This window comes from Genypterus blacodes, unplaced genomic scaffold, assembly GCF_046128005.1.
Source record: "Genypterus blacodes isolate CSIRO-AG114 ecotype Tasmania unplaced genomic scaffold, CSIRO-AGI_Gbla_v1 ptg000067l_1, whole genome shotgun sequence".
In the NCBI taxonomy this organism is placed as follows: domain Eukaryota; kingdom Metazoa; phylum Chordata; class Actinopteri; order Ophidiiformes; family Ophidiidae; genus Genypterus; species Genypterus blacodes.
The window spans coordinates 3,783,292-3,797,636 of NW_027466879.1; the positions used below are offsets into that span (position 1 = coordinate 3,783,292).

Here is a 14,345-nt window from a genome sequence, read left to right on the forward strand (position 1 = left end):
CTCCATATGATGATCTAACAGCTAACCTCTCACCCGCCTTGTAGCTCCACCACATGCTTACTTTCCTGCTCGGCCTGGCACAGGATGATTTGACTGTTTAATTAGATCCCAGAGGAAGTCAAGAGACAGGGCAGACTTGACTGTAAAACACTTTTTTTAAAATTCTGCTACATTTTATCTGCTTCAGCTGTCCGTTCTAATTTCTTCCTGGATGTAGCTTCCTGTACCGACCTCAGAGATAAACACGGACATTCTGGGAATCAAGTGCTCTCCTTCAGTTTGAACCTGAGGAGATGAGATTACCCAGTGAATTCTGATAGCCATCAAGCATACCGTCAGAGAACCGACTCAAAGGTGACTAATACATTATTATAAACCACTAATGCCAACAGAATTAACTAGGAGATTGTATTGTTTTTGACCAAATCCAACTGGCAAGTGTGTAAAAATTAGTGATATAAAGGTTCAAAGACCAAGAAATGACAATAATTAAAATGAGTTTTGTAAATTTGAGATTGGTGTTAGGTTTAAAGAAATTCTACTTAAAATATATCTCAGAATTCCTGAGTCAGATCAGTGGCAACAACAAATAAACCAACATGACAGATGACGAAAAGACTCTTTGACAGAGAAAAGCACAGCCACAAAAACACCTTTCTGACAAGTTCTTAATAGAATGACTAAAATCTATTGAAGAGGGCATTGGCAGTGTAAATGGGAGTCAATGGTGTGTGTCTGTTTTAACAAGAGGTGTACAAGTAGTGGCAATTATTGTGTTTGACAGCAAAATCACCACTCTCAGTGTAGACGTAACTGTGACAGCAGCGCTCAGACCCGAGAGGTACGGGAGCAGGACCCTCATTCCAGAGAGAGTTCTTCTTTCTGACTGAGTGAAGGCACACACACACACACACTCACACACACACCACAGTCATGTCAGCAGTGTTTGAATAAGCCAGTGAGACTTGGCTTGAACTAGAAAGCACATCAGGAAGCATCGTGACCCGAGGAAATTTCAGCCATTGCTGCAGTGCAAGAGTGTGGCTTCAGATCTGTGATGTAAGATAGTGTGATGTTCCGCTGGCCAGGCTCATATCTCATCTGAGCCATCGCCCGCACGACGACGGGCCACTATTTATGTCCTCCTTAAGTGATGTCCCCTGTAATTTAATTGCAAGGCACCTAATTGAAGTATGGGAACAGGGAGTAGGGAGGGGAAGGGAAGGGGAGGGAGAGAGAGAGGGAGAGGGAGAGGGAGAGAGAGAGAGAGAGAGAGAGAGAGAGGGAGCGAGAGCGAAAGAGAGCAGTACCAAAGTGTGTATTTGGATTATTATTATCCAGCAGCAATACTGTTAGCAGCTACACCAGTTTTTGGCACAAACAGCATTTTACATATGGGCATACACACACACACACACACACACACACACACACACACACACACACACACACACACACACACACACACACACACAACACGAGTCTGTGCTGTGTGGACTCGTGTCCCATATATCTGTCCATGTCCCATATTAGTCCCAGCAAGCGACTGAGGAGCATCTTTGACAAAACGAATGTAGCTGCCACTCTAATCTAATCAGCAATGGCAACCTAATTAGAGAAGCAGCTCTGTTCCACTCAGGCCAACGTCAGGTAGACTGTCTCACGCTCAGCACAAGAATGAAGCAAGCGCTCGGACAATCAGCGGCCATAAGACTCTTAATGAGGGACAGGGGCACAAATCAGCTCTTATAGAAACAACCACAAAGTCAAACAGATCATCGGGGAATAGATTTGGAGAATAGATGTAAGTGATTGAGAACTCACAGCTTTAATTGAGCCATGATAAATTGTCAATCAATACATTTAAAATTATTAAGTTACATGATTGAGAAATGACTGTTGAGTATCACGCTGTTCATTCCTATTCATGTGACAGTGGAAGACATTGTGATGTAAGTGTGCGTTTGTGTGTGTGTGTGTGCACGCACGTTTGTGTGCATGTGCGTGCATCTTTATTCTTCAGAGAGCTGTTCTTCTCTATAGACAGGCAGGAGGGGGCATGCTAGATGGACAACCATTTTGTCATCCCATAGAAAGTCAGTGGGGAGAATAATGCATGCCGGTCACACACACACACACAGACACATGCACCCACACCCACAGAGACACACGCACACGCACACACACACCCTCACACAAATGCATGCATCAGCCCCGGGGGACCTGTTCACTCTGCGAATGAAGAAGCTGAGGGAAATGAGTGAATAGGACCCATGTGTACCATTCACCATTTCACATACACACAAGCACATAGAGTGGCAATCAAAGAGACGGACGAGTGTACGGGGGGACGAGTGGACAAGGGACCGAGAGGCCGGGGAGTTAGATATTAGGACGCAGATGGAAAGATGACATGATGACGTCGTCTGATATTGGTCTTGTGTTTTTATTTGTTATTAATAGTAATCATTGAAATCTCATTGTGAGAGAAACAGCTATTTTAACACCTCTATAGATGAAAGATTGCGTAATGAAGCATTTGTTTCTAAACACTTTCACAGATTAAATCTTTACATCGCAGCTGCTACTGGTGCAGTGTTAGAGGCTGGTGTGACCAAGAGAAGAAACAGAGGACAAAGACACAAAGAGAACGTTGGGAGGGTCGCCGTACCTCTTACCTCATCACGACACACATCAGCCTCCAGCCCCGCCCTGGTGTGTGAGTGTGTGCGTGTGTGCACGGGTGTGTGTGTGTGGGTGCGTGCGTGAGTGTGAGTAAGTGGTTAGCAGTGTGTTTAGTACTACGATCAGTGGCAGGGCAGAATCTGAGCCAGAGGATCCATTAGAGCTGATTGAAGAGCACAAGGGTGCAGACGTAACCTCAAGAGAAGGTGACGAGAACACACACCATACACACACACAGAGGGGGGGGGGGAGAGAGAGAGAGAGAGAGAGAGAGAGAGAGAGTTACATTAAACATAATATTACAGCCAAAAGTAAAAACAGAAATGAAAATGTGAGCACAGGCCCACATTCTCACAACATCCCCAAACACAATTAAGGAGGTGGACCTTCTTCTTTGACCTTCTGACCCTAGACAATAAAAGGTGTTACCTCCTCCTCCCACCTTCCAGAGCCTAACGATTTCCTTTCATCAGCAACTAATCAATCAAATCTGGGTTGATTCTGCCATTCTGTTCATATACAGTAGAATGTGACTCAAGTAGCGCCGGCCCCACATATTAAGTGACATAAGCAGCTGCTCATAGTGGACAAGAGGTCCCAATGGTAGATTAGTAATGGAGCAGTGTTAAGGAAGCTTGCATGTATTTTTTGCTTGTTTTTTTTGCGTATAACTCTCTTGGCGAATTTGTGTCTCTCTGAGAAGCATTATAAACCATGTTTTACTACAAATTGGTCCTTTTACTGAAGTAGTGAATTGTGTTTTATAATATTTACGATAACGTATTTTTCTTACCAAATCAATGCACAAAACCTTCATTTGAAACTTTCATTTCAAGATAAAACACTTATTGTATCTCTGGAGCGGCTGTTTCAAGCCTTGACTGTTGTCCCTTTAAATTTCAGACAGGAAGCATGACGTCATGCCTCGACGATCTTTCAAACAACATCGGATTGCCGCGCGAGACAAACCTGAGTACGGAGTGGGCGGGGCAGAGTTGTGTCCAGCTGACTTGTTAACTTTGGTCAGTTTTCTTTTCTGTCAGTTTGACCGGCATGTGTTCGATATGACAGCCTAAAGTCAGCGTAGCTCTGAACTCTGTGTGGTTTAGTTGAAGGACTATTCGAGCTTCTGAATGATGGTGAGTGTGCAAATGTATTACAAATGTTAGCTGTGTTATGGCTGAGACAATGTTGTATCTCCAAGTTTAAGGGGTTGTTGTTGCTGTTGCCTGTGTGTATGATGCTAAGCTAAACACTAATTGGTGTGCTTTGGGAGGTTGCTAACTAGTTTGTTGTGGCGAAAACAGTTTCACAAAGCATTTAATGGTTGTTGTTTAGAAGTTGGTGTGTTTGTTGTCATACCGTGTGTACAAAAAGGAGATATAAACTCTTATTTATCACAAGAGAATCCCAGAAGGTACAAAACCGCACTTTGTTATGTTTGGTCATGGCCCTACACTGGTTGTTTTGAGTTTAGGGCTTCACTTTAATACTCAGGGCCAGACTGATTCATGAGACCAGTAGCCTGCTGGAAGTCATTTTGTAGGGCTCTGGCAGTGCTCCTCCTGTTCCTCCTCGCACAAAGGAGCAGATACTGGTCCCGCTGCTGGGTTGATGCCCTTCTGTGGTCCTGCCCAGCTCTCCTTGTACTGGGAGACACAACAAACCTTTTTGCGACCGCATGTATGGATGCGCTGGACCACCTGTGCAACCTGATTGGGCTGCAGGTACGGCCTCATGCTACCAGTAGTGACAAGGACACCAGTAGAACACAAAACTAGAGTCCGGATGGATAAGAAGAGCAATTGTCTGTGGCCACCACCATTCATTCCTGTGTTCGGGGTTGTCTTGCTTTTTGTCTCTCCATTGCATTCCTAAATGGACATCTTGATATCCCAGAAGTTGAACAGACTTGGTGTTGTACTGTGATGATTAAGTGTTCACATTTTGAGCAGTGTGTGTTTTTAGAGAAACAAATGGACAAGGATGATATTTTCCTTGTTGACGCTGAATAAGACACATGTGACCATCTGAGCCTCGTGTCTGTGTCTGTCTCCGCTCCGCTGCAGAAGAGCTGAGCGAGGCCACACATGGATGATGGGTTTAGGTGGCACAGAGAGCAAACAGAAGAGGTCACACTCCCCCACATGAGTGACAGCGTTTGGCCTGGTGTCACGTCAGGATGCTGCCTGGTGTCATATGCAGGAGGTTGCGTGATCACTCAGTGTGACAGACATGTGAGAGGACTACACACACACACGACAAGCCAAAGACACTGGAAATTACAGAGAACATTTTGGATAATATACTTTATAAATTGGTCTGGATAAATATCAGCTTTTATCTTTTATTAAGTCAGGGATTTGTAAACATTTATACCTGGCCTTTACCAATATAAATCAACACAAATTAATGATTTGATATTTGGAGTTCTGATCTGTGGATTTCAATTCTGATTTCTTGCCAATGCCGGCAGCTTTGACTTATATTTGGATCAATTTAGATCAATGTAGTTTTGGTTATGCAGCACTGGACATTTATGTCTGTAAGGACGTGTTATATTTAATGCAACCTAAAAACCTTTGTGTCATTTCAATCGGACAACTAAAATTCTGTACACAATACACTCAATATGATTCAAAGGGTTTCAGTTCAATGAACAGCCAGATGTTTCTTGCGTCACATCCAATTTAGTCAGTGAAATTCAAAGAGCTGCAAACGTTGAGAGCTTTCATTATGTCTCCTGGTTTGCTGTGCAATAGAGTGGACAACATTGTTTCTAGTCTGAGCTCTCTAAACACTTACTGCTGGGCCAAGTCCGTCATAGTTTCATAAACAGAATGCTTGGGGTCTGTGCTCTACTCTGAACTTTAATTTGGTTTTCCTGCAACTAAACTTGAAATGAGATCTGGACTTTGATCTGATCTGAGCCCTTTTAAGCGCAATTGATAAGTGTGTATCCGTCATCATTATTCTAATAAAGTGGTAAAACATTACTTCGAAAACCTACTAGGATAAGTTAAACTGTAAAAATGTAACAGCACTATAGGTTTTGGAGATCAGAACCAGCAGAGGGCCAAAGTGAATCTGTGGATCTGCTGAGTTCTATATGAGACTGCAGGGAAAGGCAATTACACACAATGAAAAGGCGAATCTTCCACATATGATTAGTAAATGAGCTGGCATACTTCATTGTCTCTGAGAGGGATGGAGAGCAGCTTAACTATACAACTTCCTTTAACCAATTATCCTCTTGCAGACTGCAGGAGAAATGAGTAACCTTTCCCTGCACTGACAGAGACACAAGCTCAGGCATAATCCTCAGGAAACCACCCGGAAATGAACAGACAGCAGTGTGTGTGTGTGTGTGTGTGTGTGTGTGTGTGTGTGTGTGTGTGTGTGTGTGTGTGTGTGTGTGTGTGTTTAATTTCAATTCTAATCATGTACAACTAATAACCAGTAATGAGTGCAGGTGTTTTGTGTGTCACATTTTAAACAAGTTAACTTTGGTTTTCTATCAGCAGTAATGACCAGGAAATAAGCCGAATAAAGGCAAAATACATCATGAAACGGAGGAAGGAAGCACTGTGGCCCCGTTTATAAAATGACAGTTTGATCACTAAACTACATCACTGAACTGTGTACACCAGTATGTGAGGCAGAGACGCAAGGAAAAAAAGAAGAAAACAACCTGCTTTTACGTTTCCTGTCCACTAGGGGTCACTGTCGTCTAAATATTGAAATGAAAGAAAGTTACAGTCGTGTTTCTTCTCTAAAACAGGAACTTCAGTGTGTTTTCAGATGAGAATAGTTGTACAAATAACCACACACAAACCCTTAACATATTTGTTCCCACTTCTATTCCCACAATGTGATTCCCATATGCACATCATATACACACATATACATCACGCAGTACACAGTTTATCAGTTTGAGCATGTAAGTGTTCCCCAAAGACCATGAAGTCTCCAGGCATCTGTTGCTGGAAGGACACGGAGAAGAATTTGGCAAGCAGTCTGTTAAACAAAAATCTTTACATCAAATTTGAAGAGTTTGAGATGTGTTCATCACACAGACTCAGACACTGCATGGATGAAAGAAGAGAAATGCAGAAAGAAGACACAAAACCTCCAGTGATCAGAACTTTATACAAATTTCAGTTTAAAAGTGAGCCTGGGGGCCCTCCAGAGGAAATATGACAAGTATGTAACACTGATGCCCCTTTGAACTTTGGCAATATACCTCCACCAGCCAAGTGCCACCCTGGGAAGCCAGACTCTTCCTCACAGCACACTCCTAATGCATCATAAAAAACTCCTATAGGCCATCATAATGTTTCATAATGTCCCAAAGTCATTCACAAATCATCACTTTAATGACCCAATGCTTTTTGTAGGTCGAGTTTGAAAATTGTGTCACGTCACACTTTTGTATGAGAGGTGATTGCAAACATCCTGCTGTGTGATTGTGTAACAGTAATGGATGGAGAGTGTGGTTATGGCTCGCCGTTATCTCCCCCAGCTCCATGTTTGCTTAAATTAAAGGGTGTGTTATTAATGTGCAAACACACCACCACAGTTCTCAGGTAGATGCAAGACCATCAACCATGTTAATATATGTCAAATATTGAACCTGCTCAGAGAGCACATACCTCCGCCAAGACCAAGTTACTCTCCAATTCCATTTAATCTACAGTTGTTTCCTCACCTTCCAGATAGCCACTGTTTCTAATCGTTTCTGCGTTTGAAAAAAATGAGTGCAGACTTTTCTGTTCTATTTAAATTTTTCCTCCAAATCTGGAATGCCCACTCAGTCATGTCACAGCTAAATCCTAACCTGAGCAGGGAGTAGACAGCCACATACTGTGCGCCTTTGTGACGCACACGCGCGCTTACACGCACACGCACACACATGCACGGTGTCACCAGCCCCTGCTTTTCATCAGATCTGACAGGGTGAAACATGCGGAAGGTTCATGCTTGTCCCTACGTTCACAGATGTGGTGTCTTGTCTGGTCAAGCTTTTGATGTGTTTTTCTCCCGAACCATCTTCAGCTGCAGTAGAAGAGAAAGAAGGTCACCATGGCCATTTGTGTTCTTTGAGAGTAACATACCACTCTCCTTTATACTGGAAATGCATACTTTGATGTTTGGTGACAAAATAAGTCTCAGGGGTCTGCTTATTGATTTTCAAGTCTACGTTTACTGAAATCAAAGGAAATTGATCGCTGCATGTTTAGTGTGGAGAGAATGAGAATTCCATAATCTGAAAGACTATTATGGTTGACAAATAGCAGTGATTTAAAGTGTGTGTGTTTTGTAACAGGCTTGCAGTGTGTGGGCTGAAAGACGGCTTGATTTAGCCAAATTGAATGAAATGTTATCTCTGAGCAAGAAAAGGCTTGTGTGCATGGGGTGCTGCACTGAACCAACATGAAAGAGAAATACATAGTGTGCATATGAGTTGGTCTAATGAGGAGAAATTAAATTCTTCATTGAATGAGGGTAATAGTTGTTTAAAAATGAACTAAATTGTGTTTGTTTTATACTCTTTTCCACAATAACATCATTTGATTGCAAACATTTCTGACACCCCGCCTAAATCTTATTCTGCCACCAGAGGGCGCCTCGTGTACCACTTGTGGCACACATGCAACAAATTGAGAACCGTGGAGCTCAGTAAGCCCACTAGTGCGGTGCTGAAAATGTGAGTTTGGAGCTTCCAGGGGGCCTTGAAGGCACCATAACGTGGTGTCAGATCTTCCCACTGAAGAGTTAACAGCTCCGTGGCCGTGTCCTGTTCCTTCTCCTCCTCCCACTCACACAGACCGGTATAAACATCTCAGTGCAGGAAGGAATCTGCCATCCGTAGTAGGGCTCCTCCTCGGACAGCAGATATGGCTCAGACCGACGGGCAATCCGCCTCTTTCCCCGAGATAGTGGAGTTAAACGTGGGGGGCCAGGTGTACGTCACCCGGCTCGACACGCTAACGGCGGTGCCCAACTCTCTGCTGTGGGCCAAGTTCACCCAGAGCTCCCCGGGCGAGCTGCCCACGGACAGCAAGGGCCGCTTCTTCTTCGACAGGGACGGCTTTCTCTTCCGCTACATCCTGGACTACTTGCGCGACTCCGAGATGGTTCTGCCGGACTTTTTCAAAGAGCGTAGAAGGCTCCAGAAGGAGGCGGACTTCTTCCTGCTGCCGGAGCTGTCCGCGCGCCTCGCAGCGGGCAGCAAGGACTCCAGCGCGGAGGACAGCGGGGACCCGGAGGAGGCTGAGCTCAGTCCGGCCACCACCTCCTCCTCCGACAGAACCCTGCGCTCTCCGGGGACCAACGGCAACGGCTTCATCACGGTCGGATACAGAGGCAGCTACACCATCGGGAGAGACATTCAAGCGGACGCCAAATTCCGCCGAGTCGCCAGAATTACCGTGTGCAGCAAGATCTCCCTGGCCAAGGAGGTGTTCGGAGAGACCCTGAACGAGAGCCGCGACCCGGACAGACCCCCGGACAAGTACACGTCCAGGTACTACCTCAAGTACAACTTCCTGGAGCAGGCGTTCGACCGGCTGGCCGACGCTGGTTTCCACATGGTGGCCTGCAGCTCCACGGGGACCTGCGCCTACTCCAGTAACGACCCGAGCGAGGACAAAATCTGGACCAGTTACACCGAGTACGTCTTCTGCCGATGAACTGGGATCCATTGCTGGGCGCGGCGCCCGGTGCTGGTTGCTCAAGAGTCACCAGGGCACATTTTATTCTGCATTTATCACCCTGAGAGAAATCATCACTTCCAATCACCTCTTCATCCTCACTGACCGGGAGGTTTAACGTTCACTCTTCAGGTGTTTCTGTCACTTTGTTGCACATGTTCTATTATTGAACAACGTTTAGCTGGAGCTGCAACAACTAAAAAACTTTAAATTAGATATGTAACTTATCAACTTATAGCCCAGTTGGCCGTGTAAACTATATCAGTGAGTGTTGTGTTTTGAAGCAGATGACTTGAATGTTTGGTGATGTTCCTCAGAGTGACAGAAAAATGAGAAGTTCCTCAGCAAGCATGGGTTCTGGTGGTTTAGAAGTGGAGAGTGAGCGGTCACAGCCGGCCTCAATTCGGTCAAAAGGTGAAAGTTTATTTGTGTATTACAACCACACATCCAAGGTCTCGCAGGGCTTTACAGGCCCAGATATCAACAGATCTTAACCCAGGCAAAGCTTCCAAAGTAGACAAAGGGAAAATTCTTGAGAAATCCAATCTCCTTAAATAGCCAAGTGTGCATGGGAGGCTGGCAAATGACCAAGAGATAAATAAAGATGTAACAATACAACCCCAATGTAAGCTCATCACCAAACCTGATCCAGTAAGAGGATCCCAGGTCCACAAAGATGTAATCAACATGAAATCCTAACGTCAGTGAGACGGTGCGGTGTAGAGGACAGAAGAGAAGACTTGTCGTCATTGAAAGTCTCTCTGCTAGATACCCAAGACGTTTCATTTCCCACTAAATCTCCAAGTTTTCCACAGAGAAGTGTTTTTGCCCTGCTAGTCAGCCACCCATGCCTGCCAGGGGGTGTCTGTGATCCACACACTTCTGAATTTGCAGCCCCCCCCTGCTGTGAGCACTTGCATAATTGTCACATTAGTGAAGAGAGGCCATTGATGTTCTGAGGACAGCTTAAAGGCCATGTGTTCTGTCAAAAGCCTAATATGGTTTCATCTATTTCAAACTCTCTTGTATTCTCTTTTAAAATGATGGATTGATAGATAATGAGCTGAGTGTTTTGTCCTCGCTATATTTAGTTTGATTTTGTTATAGCGGCCACACGCGTTCAGTGCTCTGTGTTTGCGTTTTCACAATCTTACTGCGACCTCTGTCCTTGTTTATATTGTCTTAAATCTGACGCTACAGCAAATAAAGTGGGTTCCTTTAACACAACATCCAGTTCTCTGTGAGACATTTTTGGTAATGGAGTGCTTTTTCGAAAACACAACTACTTTGTGTGAATGTATGACAACGAGTTGAGATATTTGTGGACATTGGTGGCTCTCTCATAGAATACTGACTGACATATTCTAATGCATGGACACTTTCAGTCCCCAGCTTCCCCAAGAAGCACGGGAGCAGAATGAATTTCTCACACTCTGCTTTCCTCACTTCTCACATCGTATATTGAGAGCACATTGACTCAGCGGAGGAGAGAGATAGTGGTGTAAATGACTTCCTGTATGAAATGCAAAACCCGTACAAATCAACAGCAGGATCAACAATCTATCAGAAGTCATCTGCTAACGTGTTGTCCCTCTATATTCAGTTAAAATTATGAGATAATGGCACAGAGTGGGGTTGGACTTCAAAATTCCTTTGTGGATTGCTCGATATTACAACATATTTCTATTGTGATGTTTATAAAAGCTGTTATTTCAGCTATAAGACGCTGTTCTCTGGACTAAATTAGCTCTGTCTTCTCCAAAGTTATAATAATCTGACCAAACGGCATCTTAGACAGTAGCTGAGCTTCCTCTGCAACACAGAGCAGCACTGTTATCTCCCCTGGGCAGCAGAAGGAGGAGGGGATTTCTCCCTGGTTGACAAGTACTGTAATCAAATGTAGGTTTTCCTCGAGGGACCCTGGGGCGAAAATCCAAGCTAACCAAGGATCAATTGTAACACAAAGACGGCTTTGTGTGCTTTGTGTTAGAGTGCGTGTGTGTTTATACATTTATACACAGCAAAACACAACATTCATCATCCTGACGCAGTGCTGAAAATCATGCTTCTATCTGTGAACAGTCATGTACACAAATTAACGGACACACGACTATGCACACAAACACACACATACGTAGGTACCCCCCAACCACCCACACACACGTCTGCTACCAGTGAGCTTTAGAAGAGCTTCAAAGATAGAAAAGAGACCTTGTATCTGCTGTCAGCTGACGCGGCCATCTGGACAGGAAAGAGGAAAGATCGACTGCTTGTCTTCCTCTTTGGTGTGATCTCTTGAAACAGGAAGTAGTACGCACTGTCCCTCTCCAGAAAGCAGCAACTGGGGCTGAGAGATATCGTCCACTTTTCAACTCATCTGCTGCCTTTATATGTCTTTACACTGCGCAAAACATTTTATTAATAAGGGTTTTGTGAGAGAATGAGTTTCTCTGCCAAGCAATGATTACTAATACGTTGTGTGTGTGTGTGTGTATGCCTAAGTGATGCAAACACCTCCAAAACATTTCACTCTCTCCATGCTATTTCTTCTGTAATATAACTGTTAGGCGGAAGAGGAAAATGTGCACACGTTCACACACGCACACACACGCACACACGAGCACACACACTGACACCCGCACGCACACACACACACACACACAAAGGAACACACAAAGCGCAGGAGGGAGAGTGATAAGAGCGGCAAATTAGCCAATTTGCAGAGTTGGAGATAATAACACAGAGGAGCTGGCTCTCTTCATATCAGCCACTGTGTGTTATGGCTTTAACACGTTTCTGCAGCTCACAAAGGCCTGCTCGTCTTTAACAAGGCTACGTTTGAATGCCTCCTCCTGCTCTATCTGTATGTGGACACATCACACATTGCCTTCACAGAAAACAACACGCCAACGTCTATATGTCCCTTTGTTTAGATTAGCTGTGAAAGTCTAACACAGTATATGATTCTGTATCTAGCTTCTATTTTTACAAGTCACCAACACAAACAGATCTGAAGCTGCTTTGGCCTCATACTCCTATTCCAGATTGTCAGTGTTCAGTTACATAAAGGAATACTCTGATAGTTTACTAAAGTGTATCATTTACTGTCTTATTTAGAGTTAAATGATGAAATCAATAACTCAAAAGAAAAGTGCTTTCAGTCCAGATGTGCTTCTGGAAATAGGGGGAAATTCTGTCTAACACTCATGATTACATGTTGCTATCTGTCCCGTTGGCTTCTATGCTAGTCACCAGAAAGTGTTTAGTTTGAATTCTTCCAATGGATAATTGAATGTTTTGGTTTCTGTGGTGTGTGTGCAGCCTCTCTACTCTGCAGTAACTGAAGTGGTATCAGGGATGTTGTTCTCACCAGATGAGGCAACATGAAGTGATGCCAGTGATAAAAGTTGTAGATGTTAAAACCCAGGAAATGAATTGCGTTTAAATAATTCACAGTCTCTCGCGTCTTTTCCCAGCAACACTGCGGTCGTGCTGAACATGCGCCATGTAGTTCAGCTCTGTATTGGCTTAACAAATATGAAAGAATATAAACCACACAGCCGTTATGCATCCCCTGGTGTTTATATCACTGGATTAATGCTACGTAAGTGAGCTGCGTTTGTCAAAGAGAAGAGCAAAAGTAATGAAAAAAGCAATTTCCTCACCGCGTCTTATGTTGCTCCAACCAAGGACCACACATTACATCATTACTCAGACTTCTCAGCAGATAAGTGGGGATGACCCAGAAGGGCTAGAAGGCACAATAACTCCCAGGATGAATACCAATAAGTATCTTTCTAACATGTGCAAACATTGTGATCATTCTTCATCTACAACGTGGTTTCGTCATTTAATGTTTCTGAACTCAGTGACAGCATAACTCCTCAGTGAAAGGAAAGGAAAGTGGAGGATACTGTGTGTCCATGTTATGATTTTAAAGGCTTGGCTCTTGCTTGTAAGATATTAGTGCCATAACCACCCTGAGGCCGGCGTAATTAAGAGCTACAGAGCCAGAATCAACACTAAACTCACTTTAAATCGACTTCAAACATCACTGGTTCTTTATTAAAAATGCTGAGGAAGAAACCAGACATTCCACTGCTGTATTATTTTGCACCGGGCTTGTTTTAGTCATTATAGCCTGTAGAGTTTCCAATGAAATGTTCTCTGGCAGAGCAAACAAAACTCTTGAAATCAGCGCAAACACTTTACTATTTGAATAAAGCCTGCAAAGTATTTTTTGACGGCCTTTACTGCCTTCTAAAAACGTCAAACTGGTGCTGTTTGCTCTCCACCTGAACACATAATGAGTGAGCTAAGTGTTGGTGTTACCATGCAGTAAAACCATCAAGGATCCATACTGTCCTGAAATCATTAACTAAATGAGCTGTGTGTGTGTGTGTGTGTGTGTGTGTGTGTGTGTGTGTGTGTGTGTGTGTGTGTGTGTGTGTGTGTGTGTGTGTGTGTGTGTGTGTGTGTGTGTGTGTGTGTGTGTGTGTGACATCCACTTGTGTTTTTATTCATTTAAGATGCAGTCCTGACATTGTATCTGCTCTCAATCTCAACAACAAATCAAACGCAACAAAATACAATATTACAGCCACAATCTATCACATAAACAAGTGGAAACTGATGTAATTTCAAGCCGATTTACAATCTGACAGTTTTGTTGCTGTAATAATGGATTGCAGCTTTATTTTATTTTGCTCCCTCTCCAGTTACATCAGTTCTGTGGTTAATGTTTCGTTTTTATTGCTCAAGAGTACAGAGTGATGCTCATTCAGCGTCTCCCCCCGCAGACGAGCTACGGTAAGACGCAGGAAATGAAAACAATAATACAAGTGTGATCTGCCAAAAGCTGGACCAGACCAAAGCTGGGCTGTAGAGCATTTGTCAACCTCCAGCGGCCACAGATCTGTCTCGGCACAGAGTTCAGCCTCAGCGCCT

General features: G+C 43.9%; 1 protein-coding gene across 1 annotated transcript; it reads left to right on the plus strand.

Moving 5' to 3' along the window:
• The first annotated feature begins 8,366 nt into the window (after nucleotides 1-8,366).
• On the plus strand, nucleotides 8,367-10,625 carry LOC143004976 (BTB/POZ domain-containing protein KCTD12-like). Its single transcript, XM_076156193.1, has one exon. The coding sequence runs from the start codon at nucleotides 8,583-8,585 to the stop codon at nucleotides 9,375-9,377; it is 795 nt and encodes a 264-aa protein (XP_076012308.1). The 5' UTR covers nucleotides 8,367-8,582; the 3' UTR covers nucleotides 9,378-10,625.
• The last annotated feature ends 3,720 nt before the right edge of the window (nucleotides 10,626-14,345 follow it).